General features: G+C 41.5%; 1 protein-coding gene across 1 annotated transcript in view; it reads right to left on the minus strand.

The window, feature by feature from the left end:
* NUBP2 (nucleotide binding protein 2) overlaps positions 1-18,987 on the minus strand; it is a 210,267-nt gene that overhangs the window by 61,633 nt on the left and 129,647 nt on the right. The window contains exon 5 of the mRNA XM_044088905.1: positions 8,609-8,719. Coding sequence (XP_043944840.1) covers positions 8,609-8,719 — 111 coding nt within the window. The remainder of the gene's footprint in view (positions 1-8,608; positions 8,720-18,987) is intronic.

Genomic DNA, 18,987 nt, shown 5'->3' on the forward strand with positions numbered 1-18,987 from the left:
GAAAATAATTAATATTAAGAAAGATACACACCGTTCTTTTAAACGGCAAATGGGTTTCTTTACACTTATTTGTTTGAAGGCTCTGAAATCAGCCTAATATAGGTGACAGCTACAAAAGGCAGAACTTTCAATGCCACACGCTTCAAACAGCTATGAAAAGCAAGCAAACAGCTATGAAAAGAAAGCAATACATAAAGTGCGAAGAAAAATATTTGTCAGAGGACAAGTGAAAATAAAGAGTTCCTCACAAAGTTATTTAACCAATCTATCTTGAGCCAGAATTCTGTTTTCTACAGCACTGTGAAATGCTACTTTACGGATTTAAAGGTAGACTAAGGACAAAGTCAATAGATACACTGGGTATGACAAGTAAACACAAAGAGTTACTACAGAAAAGAAAATATACTTTAGTTCAAATACACACCCTTTTCCATTTGGCCTTATCCATAGCTCTAATGGAGTTTCATTAAATCTTCTAGGACTTCTAATATGTCCATCAGTTGAAACAGTCCTACCACAGCAGATAAGCCCACAGATGGGGGCAACCAAACTTTCACAGTCCCCATCCCCCCAGTGCTTGGTCCACAAAAATGTCTGCTGAGCTTAAAATTTTCATGGTCAGGAATCAAACTCATCTGATTCAAGAAGGGGTTATGAGAATGTCTGGTTTTTTTTTTTTTTTTTTTTCAGAAAGTAAACCCTCAACAAAATGCAAGATTGGTAGAAATCATGGAGATGACTTTACTGAGGATTCATCTACTACCCAAGCCCATAAACACATCTGCCCACATTCACATACATTCAACTTGCTGGAAGAAACAGAACCTGGGCATCTAACTCCATGCATAGAAGGATAAGGCACAGACTGCACCACAGATAACTCGCATTCGACTAGTGGCACTGGAGAGAATGGGTGGTGGAGTGAGTGGCCAGGGTGCAACCATTGTGGAGGAAGGCTGCACTGTCAATATCTGCAATAATGCAGGTGTATCTTCAGCAGCATGAACAGCTGGCTTGCCTGCTCTACAAGCAGTATGTCACTTGGTCAGGAAATTGGTCACGTACATAAGAGCACATGCACTTCCTATGCCAGCTACAGCAGAGCTTCTAGGCTGCTGAGGAGATAAGGGTTATACAATCTATAGGATTTGCAGACTGGCCCACTCCCTTATACTAGGCTGTTACCTCCACCAAAAAACAAATGGGTCAACTGGGTTCAAGAAGGCAGCCACTAGAACAATCCTGCACGCACACACACACACACACACACACACACACACACACACACACACACACACACACACACACACACACACACACACACACACACACACACACACACAGACCTACACACACACACACACAGAGACCTACACACACACACACACAGAGACCTACACACACACACACAGAGACCTACACACACACAGAGATCTACACACACACAGACACACACACACACACACACACAGACCTACACACACACAGAGACCTACACACACACAGAGACCTACACACACACACACACACACACACACACACACACACACAGACCTACACACACACACAGACCTACACACACACACAGACCTACACACACACACAGACCTACACACACACAGACCTACACACACACAGACCTACACACACAGATACCTACACACACACACACACACACACAGATACCTACACACACACACACAGATACCTACACACACACACACATACCTACACACACACACACACACATACCTACACACACACACACACCTACACACACACACATACCTACACACACACACACACACACACACACACACACACACACAGACCTACACACACACACACACACACACACACACACACACAGACCTACACACACACACAGACCTACACACACACACACACACACACACACACACAGAGACCTACACACACACACACACACACACACATACCTACACACACACACAGAGACCTACACACACACACACACACACACACACACACACACACACACACACACACACACACACACAGACCTACACACACACAGACCTACACACACACACACACACACACACACACACACACACACACACACACACACACACCTACACACACAGACACACACACACACCAAAAAAAAAAAAAAGAAAGAAAAGTACATAAAATAAAAAAGTACAGTTTTGTACCTACCATAAATGTAGATGTTCGAGTGTTTACACTGCTGCAGTCATCGCACTTGGGTTATCCTGCAGTCAGGCAGTCCCGCAGTCGGCCAGAGTTCCAAAGTCTTGGTCCGGCATCGGTTGCTGTCGCTTCTTCCCTGACATCAGTGCGCCAGGGGTATACAAGAGGCATCCGACGCCATTTTCTTCAGTTTTTCTTGCCCCAGATGTCAGGTGCCCCCAAGTAGGTAGGCAATACATATTGCTAATAAAACATATAAAAGGAATAAAAGGAATAAAAGGAATACCTTCAGTTACAAGCAAATACACCACAAAGGTTGTACAGGATAGAAAGGTATAGAAAAGTTCAGCTAGGTCAGAGGGGAAGGAGGAAGGGTAACCTGGACTGCAGCAGTGTGAACACTCGAACATCTACATTTATGGTAGGTACAAAACTGTACTATGTTCATCATGTTACACTGCTCAGTCATCACACTTGGGTTGAATCCCAAAGCTAAGGATGGGCGGTGGAACTAAACAGGGTTTGGAGAAGCTAGTTGGCCCTGCAGAACTTCAGTGGCAAAGCCAGCTCTGGTTTTAGAGTATAGAGGTAGGTGATAGTGCTTGATGAAGGTGTGCACTGAACTCCAAGTTGCAGCCTCCAAAATATCCTTGGTTGGTACCCCTCTGAGGAAGGCTGTTGATGTTGCTGTAGCCCTGGTGGAATGGGGCCTAATGTTACCAGGTACAGGTTTCCCATGGTGTGTGTAGCAGAAACGGATACAATGTCCGATCCATTTTGAAATGGTCTGTTTCGAGATAGCCTTTCCTTGTGATCCTGCAGCATAGGATACAAAGAGCTGGTCAGATTTTCTGAAAGCCTTAGTTTTATCCAAGTAGTAACGTAATCGCCTGTGAATGTCCAAAGAGTGTAGGAGCCTTTCCCCTTTGTTCTGGGGTTTGGATAAAAGGTGGACAAATGAATGGTTTGGTTTAGGGCCACACTGGATACCACCTCTGGCATAAAGGAAGGTTTAGTTCGTAAAGCGACTCTGTCTTGATGGAAATGATGAAAGGCTCCACTGCCATTAGGGCTTGTAGCTCTGAGACTCTTCATGCTGAAATTATTGCTAGCAGCAGGGCAGTTTTCCATGATAGAAACTGTAAATCAGCTGTAAAAGCTGGTTCAAAGGGCGGTAGTGTAAGTTTTTCCAAAACAAAGTTGAGATCCCAAGTTGGTGTTGGTGCTCTCCGGGCGGTCTTATGTTCTTAGCCCTCTGAGGTACTGTCTTAGTAATGGATGTGAAAATATAGGAGGATCCATGTTGTACTGAGCTGAAATAGCTGAGGCGTGGATCTTAATAGATGAAAAGGAAAGTCCTTTGTGCAACATCTCAGTTAAATACTGTAGAATCTGAGGAATATTTGGGACAAGGGGATTTTGGCCTTTAGCCTGGTTCCAGGCGCAGAATCTTTTCCATTTGTCTGAATAGGCTTTCCTGGTGCTGGGCCTCCTGGCCTCCAGAATGACATCCATAACAGCTTTAGAAAGAAGTGTTGACTGGTTGTTTAGGTAATTTGCCACGCAGCTAGATTTAAAGTCTTGAGCTGGCTGTGTAGAATCTGATTGTTTTGCTGAGTGAGCAGGAGAGAAATTTGAGGTAAAATCCATGGTGGGCCTTGAGCCATGTTCCTTAGTATTGGATACCAGTGTTGGCGTGGCCATTCTGGAGCAATGAATATCATTTGTGGCCTCTCTAATCTGGCTTTCAACAGCACCTTTGCCAGAAGAGGCAGTGGAGGAAAGGCATACACTGTCAATGTTTTCCAACTGAATGAGAGGGCATCCACTTTCCAAGCTAGTGTGTGGTATGTCCTTGTGCAAAATTTCCATAGTTGGTAGTTTTGGGGGGGAGGCAAACAGATCTATGTCTGGGCTCCCCCATTTTTGAGTTATCATTGCGAATACTTGTGGATCTAGTTTCCACTCGTGAGGATCTATGATGTTTCTGCTTAGATCGTCTGCCAATGTGTTTTTCTTTCCTGGCAGGAATTGTGCTTGTAGTTGAACTTGGTAGGTCAGTGCTGTGTTCCACAAGATCATTGCTTGCTTGCATAAGGGGTAGGAATGTGTGCCCTCTTGCTTGTTTATGTACCACATCACTGTGGTGTTGTCCGTCTTCATTAGGAGTTGTCCTGGATGTAGGAGGTCCTTGAAAGCTGTTAGGGCATTTTGTACAGCTAGCATCTCTTTTTGATTGATATGTAGATGCCTTTGATCTGCAGACCATTTGCCCTGAATACACTGTCCTGCCATGTGTGCTCCCCAGGCATAATCCGATGCATCTGTTGTTATAGTTTGCCTGGCTGTGGGTAAGGTAAAAGGCTGACCCTTGTTGAGGTGACATGCCTGAGCCCACCATAGAAACTCCTGTTGAAGGCAGGGAATGAGTGGTATTATTGTTTTCAAGCTGTGGCTGTGTTGAGTCCATACGCTTTTCAGGTACCATTGTAATTTCCTCATATGCAGTTTTGCAAATGGTATTAGTAGTATGCAAGATGCCATGAATCCCAAGGCCTGCAGAATTTTTCTTGCAGGGAGTTGGGTCTCTGTTACCATCAATTTGAAGTATTGAGCAAGTTGTCCTTGCTTGTCTGGCGTGAGATAAGCCATCTGGGCCATTGTATTTAAGCTGGCACCCAGGAATATTGTGTCTTTTGAGGGCACTAGTTTTGACTTCTTTTCGTTTACTGTGTACCCTAAGCAACTTAATAGGTTTTTGACAAACGCCAGATGCTTTAAAAGAATGTCCTTGCTTTCTGCTTGAATAAGGCAGTCGTCCAGGTATGGATATATTTGAATTCCTCTTTGTCTGCAGTATGCAATTACTGGTGCCAGGCATTTTGTGAAGACCCTGGGCGCAGTAGATAAGCCAAAGGGCAGTGCAGAGAATTGGTAATGGGTTGAACCTGCTATAAATCGGAGGTATCTTCTGCAATTTTCTCTGATAGGGACATGCAGGTATGCCTCCTTGAGGTCCAACGTTACTAGCCAAGCCTTCTTGCCCAGCATGGGAAGAAGTTGCTGTAGTGTTAGCATCTTGAATTTGGGTACTTCCAGATATGTGTTTAGAATTGAGAGGTCCAGAATGGGTCTCCAGGCTTTGTCCTTTCGGGGAACTAGAAAGAGTCTTGAATAAAATCCTTGTCCTTGCTCCTGTGTAGGAACCTGTTGAATGGCTCTCATGTCCATGAGAGCTGTAATTTGTTTTTGAGCCTCTGCCCATTGATTTGGTGGCAGGTTTGGCATTCATTTTATCCTTGGTAATGTGTAAAAGTGGAATCTGTATCCTTGAGCTACAATATTTAGGACCCATTTGTCTTTTGTGATGATGTGCCAGTTGTCTGCAAAAAGTGCTAGTTTTCCCCCCAAGGGAGCTGCCAAGAGGGATTTGTTTGGCAGTCCGAGGAGTAAGTCATTGTGTTGGTCTTCTGATAGTTTGAGACCTGTCTTCTCCTCATTTCTGGGTTGTGGCACCCCATTGTCGAGGCTTGTAAGAGCCATGTGACTGACCTCTCCCCCTTGGGCATCTGTATTTCCCCCTCTGTGGTCTGTCAGAAGCTGGAAAGGACCAGTTTTTTGTTGGCCAATTTCTGCTGAAACAAGGGGGTTGAACCTGTAAAAAATCCTTGACCGTCTGCATAGACTTTGCTTTATCCTCCATTTTCTTTAAAACCTCTTCTGCTTCTACACCAAATAAAACATCCTGCTGTAAAGGTGCATCCAATAACTTTGCTTTAACATGATCAGGTAAAGTTTGTTCTTTTAACCAAGCATGTCTACGTGTGACAGACCCTGTCACTGCTGCTCTACAAGAAGCTTCCAATGAATCAAATCCACATTGCAAAGTATGTTTTCCCACTTGTTCAGCTGCATGCAACAAATCTTGCATTTCCTTGTAATCAGGCTGCTCTGTATGTGTGATCATTTTTTGTTTTAATTAAGACATCAAATATTGTTGATATTTCAGAATGTGAAACTGGCAATTTAAGGCCCTCATAGCTAGAGTAGCTGAGGTATATACTTTCTTTCCCCATCTGTCTAGTGCTCTAGAATCCCTTTCAGAGGGTACAGGATTTTTAGCAATAGAGGCCTTAACCCCTTTGGGACCCTGGGAAATGGTTTCTGGGTCAGCAACAGGGTTTTTATATAGGAATTTGTGTGAGTCAGGGACTCTGTAGTATCTGTCTGGTTTGGTTGGTGCAGGAGGTAGTGAATCTGCGTTAAGGCTAGATTCTGAATAAACATCATCCACAATATCTAACACAGATGGAATAGCAAGTGGTCTGTGCTGGGGTAATAATAGGAACTCTTGGAACCTTTTCTTAGAATCAGAGTAATCTTTGCCTTCCCAGTGGAAATGTTCCCTCATGGTATATAAAGTTTTCCCAAAAGAGTAGTCTTCTGGGGGAGATGCTGAAGGAATAGACTCTTCAGCAGAGTCTTTATAAGGGGGAAAAGAGTATTCCTGTTCCTCAGAAGAATCTGAGGAAATTGAAACCTGGTCAGAGGAAGCGTAGTCCTCCTCCTATCTAGGCCTTTTATCAGGAGGGGGATGGGAACCCCTGATTAGGGTAATTAAGTCTTCAGCAATCTTAAGCATCTGTTTCTTAGGCATGGGGTCTTGTACTGGAGACTGCTGTACAGTCTTCTTTGCTTTTAAAGTTTTTAGCTTTGCATAGGATTTAATAGTGAGTGTAGTCGGTCTGAAGACACCTTCTGCAACTGAAGGCGTTTCAACTGCACCGGAATCTCCTTCAGCCATGGAGTCGGAAGGGCCTAAAGATAAAGGTTGTGGAGGCCTAGCAATCTCTGCTTGGGAATCGGATGCCGCCTGGGGTTCACAGACACACCTAAATGAAGCATTTAAAAGATTTTAAAGCCATTTGCGCTTCCCACTGCTTTCAGTGGTGGCCACTGTCTGATATTAATGCTCTAACACAAGATTACAGAAGAACAGTGGTGAGGAGAACTAAACAGAAGCTTGTTAAGCAGCTTTCTGACATTAGTCACTACTCAAACTCTAGGTTGTTCCCAGGGCTTCATCCCTATACAGCACACAGACAGGCTACCCACAATCGTCTTCCTGATTGTTTACCATCAGCACCACTTCCCCAATAATACTTCAAGCCAGGGTCATTACACTAAATATAATCCTTTGCATGTCTGCACTGAACCTCAACTATTACTGCTCTAACAACTTGGTCACACTTTGCCCTTCCTTAAACTACTCTCCCATTCTCCACAGCTACATTTATCATTCTGTCAGCAGGAAAAAGGCTGTTCGATTGTATCCGAGAAATGACAGAACTCCAAGTGAAGAGTAAGAGAACCAAGATCAACCCTTGCCGCACTCCGCTAGTCACACTCCTTATTCTTGATACTAACCTTCACACACCAACTCTCCACTTTCCACCCTTCCACAAAGCAGTAACCCAGTTCCCAAGTGTTGGTCTTCACATCTGCAATTCTTTCGGCATTTACCTGTGCAGGACAGGGTCAAAGGCCATAATAAAGTAAGTTTAATGCAATTCCTGTAACTAGCTTTTGAGGTTGTCTTGTACCCCAAACACAAATAGTGGACTACTTAACGGCTCTAATGCCATGAACTTACAATACTGTCCTCCAATAAAGGAAACCAAGCTTCCCTCCAGATTCTCCCCATGAGTTTTCCCTGCCACTGCTACTAGGCTAATACATCCTGCAAGGCCTCTAGATGTTTCCTTGATCCCAGGTTATGCAAAACAGCCATGCTTATCTTCTACTCCTCAAATACTACTGTACTGGCTCAGTGAAATGCTGAAGATGTCCAGAGGATATGCCAGCATACTGGTCAGTTTCCTGAGAGCACCAGAAGAAGCACATCTAGTCTGTGTTGTATCCTCCCATAAAAAACCCAGTTACAACTCCTCCTCCATCCTGGCGTCTGTCCATCACTCTACCCAATCTTCTTTACTTGACCACTCGGCACAGCATCTTCCTCTTGATTTCTATATGAAGATCAAAACAAACTATTTATTCAATACCCTCTTGTCACTTCTATCTTTTATGAACTCCCTTCCTACATCTGACCATGACGGTCTCTCCTTTCTTACTTTTTACTAATTATCTAAATAAACATTGGTCTTTTTTTTTATATCAGTTCCCTTTCAATGTCTGCCTTTGCTGTCCTCATTGCACCATCGCCCTTATCATTGCAACTCTCATAAGCTATAACTATAAAAAAGTGTTTATGTGCTACTACTATTTAAGCTCTTGTAAGCTCAAGCTCAGCTCAAGCTCTTAACAAATATTAACAAAAACAATACTATGATCTTTCTCTCTCTCTCACACTACAAAGTACACTGCTAATATCAGAAGTAAATAAGATACTTACAGTGCAATGTGGGCAGATAAAACCACTCATGTTTTCAATAATGCCTAGAATATGCAAGCCCGTCTTCTTGCAGAATGTAAGCTCTCTCCTCACATCGCCAACTGACACTGCCTACAGGAGAAAAAAAAGCCAGTTAAAAGAAATTTCGAATTCATCATCTCATCATTAGGCTGGCATTATCTGCAACAATGATCTTGTTTTGTTTTTGTCCGCATACCTTTTTCTTATTCATTTCCTCAAAATGACAGCCAGCCTCATCCCCAAGAGATCAATCTAGCCAGTCATTCCACTGTTTACTTGTTATCTATTTATTTGATTTTGTTTACCAGGAAGGTCCGTCTGGGCAAAAATTACCCATTTCCAGAGAAGGATTAGAGAGAAAAGATCCAGAAAAACACAGTATAAATCACAAATAATTACATAAAAAATAGAAATCTGACATAAATTGCATGTGAAACTGTAGCTGGGATATACAAATACTGACATATAAAAACATTTGATCACAGAAATGTATGCCTTATAATCAATACTTAACATAACTACATAATAAAGCATAGAAAGTGCACCATTATTTATGGGAAGTAGAAATATGAACAACGTAGAGCTGAAGTTTGAGGAATATCATTAAGATATGCACTGCAGTGCTACAGTGATAGAAAAACAAGTTAATGATAAAAAGGCTTTAGTAAATATATATGACAGGGAAGTATACTGAACCACAATTTACTGAAAGGGAACATATATGTGTAGGAAATCAGAAATGGAAAAAAAATTAGATCAAATATCACAGCAGGAATGAAAATACATAAAATAAGAGTAGCTGGACAGGTGGGGACACAATGTGACAGAATATGGATGTGAAGCAATAACAGGGATAGACAACTAGTATCTCAAAGTAGACCATTAGTACAGAAATGAAAGGCTAACGGACAAAATAGCTAACTGGAGTACAACAGCTGTACTGAAGAAGAAACGTTGTTGAAAGGCTGGAGAAAAATAAAGTGAGAGGAGAGGAGTAGGAAATAAGTCAGGATATTAGGGCGTAGGGGTGGACAGCAAGGTAGTTCAGGTGACAATCAAATCATTAGAAGAGGGTTGTGTGTTTTGATGTAGCATAGCTTAAGTATGTGGGGCACAGATGGCATTTAACCTTGATTAGTGCAAAAGCAAAGCCAGGAGTTTACTATATGCTGTTTAAGCTGGTTCTTGCAATTCTAATGGCAATGGGTCCGTCTCACTCACAGGAATGGAATTCCAGAGCTTCACAACATATGCAGATACAAGGAGTTTCATGCAATGTTGTCTGATTAGGAAATAAAGGGGACCAACCTGACTGAGAATAACGAACGATTTGGTGAGTAAAGGTAAATAGTATTTTTTTAAATATAGGACATTTTTCAAGATTTATAGATGAGATTGTGAAGTGCGACTCGTTGTGAGGACAGGTACTGTGAAAATTCAGTCCAGCTGAGTTGATTTAGAGACTGACAGTAATGGGTTTTATATTGATGGTTTGCTGTCCATTTCACTATTATAACACTGTTCTAAATCTGTTCTGTTGGGAGACTTAGAAATTGATCAGTATAGGAGAGGTATACGGCCGAGTGGAGAGCTATTAGTGGCAGAAGGTATCGTTTGGCTCTGCATGAACTACTTTGTTTTTATTACTTCCTGTATGTAATGGTCAATTTTAAGCTGGTTATCAATAACAACAACTAGTAGCAAGATATGGATCACCTTTTCATTGCTGGTGTTGTTAGCTGAAGTTATTCTTACTGATTGCAGATGTGACAGAGGTTTTGGAGTGAATAAAAACGAGTTTACTTTCTAAGGGTTTAGTAGGAGATGAGAGTTTGAGCCAGGTTTTTACTGCAAAGAACTCCTGTGTTAGTTGCGTAGTTTTTTGCTGAGCAAATGACAACAGAGTCACAAGTGCTGGATAAAGGTAGCATAGTTTGTTGATGCACAGAAATCATTAATGGAAATCATATTAAATAGTAGGAGCCATGAATAGATCCTTGTGGGCCACCTACAGATACAGGCAGGAAGGGAGAAAAATTAGACTGCCATTTCACTGCTTGCACTCTATTGGTTAGGTAACTATGAAATCACTTGAGACACGGATAAATGAGTGCACGAGGAACATTTCAGCTGTAGCTTTTAGTTTGAAATACTATCAAGCACTTTGGAAAGATCTAGGAAGAATAAGGAGAAAAGGTTACCTTCATTTCTGTGGAAAACTGATGTTGTTAAAGCTCAAAAGGGCAGCGGTTGTGCAATGATATTGGTGAAAGCAGTGTTAAGTTGGAGAAAGAATGTGATTTTCTGAGAGATGTTTGAGAAGTTGAAAGTGGATACATTTTTCCAGAACTCTGAACATGGGTGACAGGAATGCAACTGCAATTGACCTGTAGTTATTTCTGGATATACCACCTTATTGAAGGTGCAAGATACACAGTTTCTTCCACAGAGTTTGTACACAGTTTTCTTGAAATTATATCTTTACCAGAACTGATAGCCTCCGTTGTTATTTTAAGTATTCAGATAGTTATCTGGTGCTACAGTAGTAGGTTCTAGTTTAAATAAAGGTTTTTGTATGAATTGAGTGGGAACACACTAGATGGTAAACATGTTGCTTAGGTTATTTGTTTGGGATGGAACTTGTGGGGAAGGGTTACAGACATTTTTATTAAGGAGGTTACAGACCGACTGGGTTGCTAGACTAGTCAGATTTGAAGTGAGTTGACTGAGCTTGACAGATTGCCAATGGTTAAAAAGATTTTATTGAGGTTCTGAAAGGTTTGAAGTTATGTTGATGGTTTTCTTGAAGTGTGATGATAACATCTTTTGCCCTATCTTATTTGGCATTTTGTTAGATTTTTAACTTGCCAGACCTGTTGTAATTTTCAGTCTTGTCATTTCACCAGGCTTTCCAAGCATCATCTATTTGCCTCATTAGCATTAGCATTTTTGTTTGCCTAGTTAACCAGGGTGCATGTTGACATTTGACCATTTTATTCCTGACAGAGGCTCAAGAGTTATGAGTGGGAAAAAACATTTAAAAAGTGTGACATCCTGATAGATATTTAAGGCTATTCAAGTTGAACTACTTTAAAGTGCTGGAAAACAGGTCTTTTTGGGTGGCAGTGAGGTTTCTTACTTGATTGTAATGGCGTTGCCTACTGATGCAGTTTTGGTGTCCAATAACAAATTTGGAAAAGATTGTTGCTAATGGCATTTGGGAAGAGTACCAGAGGAGATAATGAATACAGGAGCAGAGAGAAGGATCCAGAGTAGTACGGAATCTCTTCTGAAGTTTTATAGTACTTTGGTGGTAGCAGACCTCTCAACTGTCCCTGATCTTCAAGGAAGTCCCCGATACAGACTCCAATTTTAGGTCTGTCCCTCTTAATCCCACTTAAAACAGGTGACTGCTGAAGAAAAGGTGGTGAATTGCCCTTAATGAGATACTGCTGACAGGAATTGGAACTGGAGTATGTGATATTTGGTGGGTGATATGCGGGTGAAAAATAGTAAAAACTCTAAATTATTAGCAAACCATATAAATGGTTTGGAGTTATAAAGGGAAATTTCAGAAAAAAGGAGATAATTTTAAAATGTGGCAGTAATTCTAAGGTGTTAGGAGAGATGGGGTTAAATGAATTTAGATAGAGGTGGGGTGGAGCCACTGTGACAATGGGGAAAACATGACTGGAAGTTAAATAATAGGAGGGGTGGGTTTTATGTATCAATAAGAGCAGAATAGTTGGGAAGGGTAGAAATTGAGCATATGACTGCAGGAAGGCTGAAAACAGACACGGATTGAGTTATCCTAGCTGGTTATGGGAATTTTGTCCTCCAACATTTGTGGTGAGACATTAATGTACACTGTCAAAGACGGGCCTATTATTATTGGCACCACTATTACAGTTCCACACATTCAGCCCAGCTACAGTACTACACACTGCTTTCTAGGACCAGAACTGTAGTAAATGGGGTATTAGGATGAGAGAACATCAGTAAAGGAAAGACAGGCATGCTGCATAAAATCTTATTTTCTCTAGTTACCCTCAAACCTCTACAGGGAAGTAAGAGATGACCAAGGGAAACATTATGAGGCTGGACTTAATAGGCCCAAACTTATAATGGGGAAAAAAAGACAAATTTGGCATTTTGCTACAGAAAGTGATTATGTCCAGCAGCAACTTACTAACAGCAGTAAACAAGGTAGGGACTATGATACTCACAACTGAACAGTATTTTCTTTGTTTTGTTGTTATAATGTTTACCCCTTCCATAAGGAAAACAGCAGTAATTAATACAAAGATTGGAGAATAAAATGTAAAGCTTAAAACAAATGCTGGGGTAAGGGGGGAAAGGAAAAATGAGCACTGCCAAAGTACAGCTGAGATATAACGCATGTTGACTGAATGCATAATGAAAGTAGAAATGGTAAAACACAATGAGAGAAGGTACAGATGGGGCAATTAATGAAATAATCATACTACTTTGGATGAAGGAAGCAAAAACCAGAATCCACGGACAACAATAGAACAAGCACAAGATATTCAGTTACATAAAATGTTCCTAACTCTCAAGAACCGAGATGGCATCAAAGTGAGCTGGAGAATATAGTTGTGCATTGCCATAACAGTAGATGCTTGAATGATCACTGCTGCAGTTCCCTGATTAGGATATAACACCCAGCAAACTTCCAAAGCTTCGAGGCACCTTCCACACACCCAAACTAGTTTGGACTGAGCTGAATAAAAGATAGGTTTGGGCACAGAGCCCTTCAGAGCTTTCATGCCAACAGACAGAAGGAAGCTTAGCCCTGAAAGGACAATGCAAGGAATAACAAAAATAAAATGTCCACACCCTGACATAAACAATACACCAAAAACCAATGAGATGGAAGGAGGGAGCAACTGCAAGAGCAATGATAATCCTCTATTATAGCAAATAGGTGTACTTCCCCAAAGATGAATCAAAGATTGGAAGACTCCCTGATCTAGTTTACATTCTTGAGGGGCTATCCTTGTCCTGCTCAGGTTGTCTACCACACAATTTTGCTCTGATGGAATGTAGGATGCCTCTAGAGTGAGACTTTGCTGTGAAGCGTTATCCCAAGCTAACCTGGCTGATCTGCAAAGTGGGTAAGACCTGGTTCCCCCTTGCTTGTTGAGGTACTACATGATTGTGGTATTGTCTCGAATAGCATGAAGATATCCTGGGAAGCAAAGATGATTCAAAGAGTTGAATGCCTTGATCAGGGCACACTCTGCACTTTTATCCCTCTTGAAACTGCTCCCAAAGTTCAAGGAGACTGTAGTGACAGACTGCTTTGTAACAGAAAAGGAGAAGGGGAGACCCAGTTTTAGATATTTCCTGTTTCCACCAAGTGACTTCTCTTCTGACAAACCCCAGCACTGGGATTTGAAAAGGCAAAGAATGGTGGTGCTGGTACCAAAGAGACGTCAGACATCATTGCATCTTTCTCATGTGGAGTCTTGTCAGGGGTACAATAAAAATCATAGATGCCACAAGACACAAAACCCGAGGTATTCCCTCACAGTGACCAAAGTCTGAGTGGAAAACCTTAGAAACAGATCTAGATATACATCTATTTTTTTCCCTGTATAAGAAAAGCTCTTTGAACGGAGGTGTTTAGTTGAAATCCCAGAAACACAGTCCTGTGTGGAGTCAAAAAATAATTCAGAATGTTCTCCTGGAATCCTAGCTTGTGTAAGAGATCTCTTAACCCAAGTAAGAGATTCCTGACACTTTGGAAAAGACTATGCAAACACAAGCAAGTGTTTCCAAATATAGAAGAGTGTGGATACCCTGTTGCCTGCAATGAGCTACAACTGGAGCTTGACACTGTGTACACTCTTGGTGCAGTGGATAGTCCAGAAAGTAAGGCAGAGAACTGATAATTTAATCCAGACACATAACCTTAAAAAAATGTTTCAAGCCTGGATGAATAGGGAATGTTATGATAAACATTTTTTTAAATCTAGTGTTACCAGGACTAAGAAATTACTAGTAACAGGTTATGAAGTGACATCATTTTTAATATGGGCACCATCACAAGTGGGATTTGGAAAGAAAGATCCAGAACTGGTCTCCAAGCATTTTCTTTCACTAGCACTAAAAACTCCTTGAATAAAACAGTTTCCCCAACTGGGAAGGAAGAACTGTTTTTATCACACTCTATAAAAGCATGTGACAGGTGGAAATAAAAGTCTGGTCTAGTGGTTGAGGGACTACCCCTGGAAAGGAAGAAATTCTCCCACTGCCATCTGTGGCTTTGATTAATAATCTTCAGAACCCGTTTGTCTGAAACTATCTATTGCCAAAGAGGAAAGTGCAGACTCAGATTTTCTGGAAGGGAAATGGGGCTCATGGGGGGGGGGGCAAGGTCCCTTAAAACAGTCATTCTGACTTGTTGGACTGTCTTTGGTTTTGGGAGATTCCAGAATTTTTTTGTAACCTTCTTGCCATTTATTCTTAAACTTCTGTTTAACTGCATTTTGTTGAGACTGTTTATTTTATTTCTTTTTGCCAAAATTAAATGAGGGGTTACAGAATCCCTTAGAAAATTTTGAAAAGGAGGACTAAAAACGTACAGTTGTGTACACTTACCATAAATGTAGATGTCAGAGTGTATTCACTGTTGCAGTCATCACATCTGGGTTATCTGCCTGCAGGTAGCCCTCAGCCAGCCTGAATACCAGAGTCTTGGGATTTCTGCGTCGGATGCTGTCACTTCTTCCATGATTTCAGGTCGTCAGGGGTATAAAACATGCAGCCGATGCCATTACATCAGTTTTTCTTGCCCCAAATGTCAGGTGCCCCCCAAAAGAAGAAGCAATTATATGGTGGAACACCCCCCAGCAAAAAGCAAATACACGTAATGTAAGATATGCCAAACCAAAAAGGATAGGTGAAAGCATAGACAATCAGGGTGCAGGAGGAAGGGTAACCAGGACTGCAACAGTGAATACACTAACATCTACATTTATGGTAAGTGTACACAACTGTACTATATTCTTTGTGTTTCACTGTTGCAGTCATCACATTTGGGTTGATTCCCAAAGCTAAGGAAGGGTGGAGGTAGATTAACAACCATTAGGACTGGCAATCAGGTCCTGTGAGACTGCTGTGGCAAATCCAGCTCTGGATTTAGAAAAAAATAGGCATGTGGTAATGCTTGGTGAAGGTATGTACAGAGCTCCAGGTAGCAGCTTCTAGGATGTTCCCTGTCGAAAGATTTTACTCTTCTAACATATTCTGGAAGAATCACACCAAGTTCTTGTAAGCAAGTAAAACAGCTTTATTTTTACATGCATGGAGATCTGCTACATGATAGTAATCTGCCAGCAGTCTGGCTACTTGTACTTTGAGTTCTCCTTATATAGACCCTCCTGCACGTACATACACGTAGCACACAGAACATTCATTAAAATTGATAGTTTGATTACTTGTTTTTACCAGCCAGTACCACAGTTATTCTTGCACCATTAACTTTATCAGCAGTTTAAGATTAACTCCTGCATTCCTCAGTGATCAACATTTTCCAGAACATTTCAGTTTGCACGCAGTGAACATTTTTCTGCTTAACCCTTTAAATACAGAATACAAAATATGTTGACTTCAGTATTTTTCCACATTTCCCCCCTTACAACATTTTGTATACTGTTTATTTTACACAATCCCAGATACGTTGTATACCTTCTCATAATCAGAGAAATATGCTTTTGTAGCATTGGCAGAGATAACCTTCGATATTATCATTTTGATACATGGTATGCAACAGCAGCCAAGCAGCAAAAATATGATTGCACCAACACATACAGCAATTAAAATGTTCATCAACACAGAACCCCAGTTTCCAAACAGATTTTGGAAAAAGTCAGTCAAGGGGTTTGGACCAGGTTTAGTCAGTTCAGAAACTTGTTGAATTATTTCAAGATGGCTCTGAATCGCGTGCTCGTTATCAGGGATGAACGAGCAGCACTCCTCGTGTATCAGAGCGCAAGTACCTCCTTTCGCCGCTAGGGTGAAATCGAGCGCCATACGGTTCTGCAACACTACTGTTCTCATCGCCGTTAATGTCCGTCACCAATTCTAGCGCTGAAAATGTCGCATTACTCAGAGTCTCTAACAGTTTTGACAGTTTTCTCAGTTCCCAGATGGATTTTACTGTCCCATATGCTGGCAAAATACCAGCCCAAGCAATTACATCATCGCCTAGGTCCATATGTGAGAGTCCTTTGCTGCTGGCGTGTGCCAAGTCATGGTGATAAATCCATGACGCAGCAATGTTACCAACGGGATTAATAGGTTTATTAAGAGAACGTGCATTTCAGATTTTACCTTGAGGCAACGCATTTGCGTGCCTGATAGCTGGTATCAGATATCCCAAAACAACTTCCTGACCAGCCATATGGTAACCATTTATATGCTTTCCTACCACAAATAAAATAACAATCATTTGTTTTGATGGTAATATTGGTTGCAAATTCATAACTCCCATTTGGCTTTAGCCCTTAAATAACAGGCCATATACATACAGCATTTTTCAACAAAACTAATATCATTTACATTGATGTCTTTTTATAGCTCCAAACTTAGTCTCACACTGCCCTTCTAGGGTACAATTATGAACTATTGTCAAATTACATTGGCTCAGCCCCACCTTAACTTTCCCAATCTTTTGAAAACACACTGTTCCATTTTGGCCCCAGAAGAGGCAGCCACCTTGTCTCTCAGTGGTACTTCTGTGGTTTCAAACAACAAACTATTCCAAGTATCATTTATTCCCAGAGGGCTGTCCCTAACATTAAGCCACTGTGTACAGTAGGTATTGCAGTACATACCCAACAATTTGAGACATTCATTGAGGATGCATATGCATATTTAATCGCTTGATATGTATTAAAGTTTGGATGCCAGCTGGTGTGTTTGTCTCTTTTGAATGGCTAGCTTCATTAAAAGACAGAAATGTCCAAAACAGAAATATTACAATCACAATAGTTATAAACAATAAAACATTGCAATAGAACCATTTTCTCTTATTCTCATTATTGTCCTTCATGATTGCTGCTGTCTGTTTGTTCCTCAGGGAACTCAAGTCTTTATTTAACTTAAAATGTTTTATGATTTTGCAATGCGTTAGGTGGATCCATGAGGACCTTTCTTTAATCCGAACTGCTGTTGGAGTTGCGATTAGCACCTGGTAGGGCCCTCCCATTTGGGGATGCCCAATTCTTGCTTTATTATTTTGATCCAGACCCACTCGCCGGGTCTGATTTCCGTGATCTTGTCGCCTCTTGAACCTGAAAAACAATCATTCGTTAAACAGCTGTTAGTATTGGTCAGCATTTTCCTCATGTACTCAGCTATCTCCTCACCCCTCACATTCCGCAGGCAACAAGTTTTGCCACTGCGGACGTAATAAGGTCTCCCATACAACAACTCAAATGGGGTGACTCCTTTTGAGGTGGGAGTTGTGCATGGAAAGGAGGGCTAGAGGTAGACAGGTAATCCAAGACTGATGTGTCTCGCCATGAGTTTTCTCAACTTGCCTTTTAGAATGCCGTTATGGCGTTCCACCAACCCTGCTGACTGTGGGTGGTAGGCACAATGGTGTTTCAATTCAATTTGGAAAACTGTAGACAGTTTCTGTATGATCTGATTGACAAAATGTGTGCCGTTGTCAGAGTAGATGCGTGTAGGAAGTCCAAAGTGCGGGACGATGTGATTGACCAAAATTTTAGCCACTGATTGAGCATCCGGATGTGTCACCGAAAAGCCTCAACCCACTTAGTAAATGCATCTACTATGACTAACACAAACTTCTTTAGTTGTGCCGGGTCAATTCGATGAAGTCCATACATATTGTATGAAAAGGATAGGGGTGTTGGAAATGATGCCGAGCAACTCTGACCCTCCCCGTGGTATTTAGCACATACTATGCAGGATAGACAAAACGCTTTTGCATATGCAATGAAACCCTTGGTCCAAAAGGTAAGGTGGATAATTCTAACCATAGCTGCAGGGCCCAGATGGGAAGGGCCATGCACAACTAGTGCTGCATATCTAAAAAGATTAGTAGGCAAAACATATTTATTATCCGTCCCACATAGATTCCTTTGTTCTGCCTAACACCATACCTAGTCCAGCGTTGTTTTTCCTGTACTGTGCTAAGTTCCTGCATGACTTGTAAGGTTTGCAAATCAAATTTATCTGTTGGTTGTAATTCTGTAGGTGTGGTTTCAAGTGAAAAGGTACTGGACATAGCTGCCTCTTTGGCTGCTTTGTCTGCTAGGGCATTACCAAGTGATACCGGGTCCTTAGCACGGGTATGAGCAGCG

This window comes from Protopterus annectens, chromosome 12.part0, assembly GCF_019279795.1.
Source record: "Protopterus annectens isolate FY-2018-M chromosome 12.part0, PAN1.0, whole genome shotgun sequence".
In the NCBI taxonomy this organism is placed as follows: Eukaryota; Metazoa; Chordata; order Ceratodontiformes; family Protopteridae; genus Protopterus; species Protopterus annectens.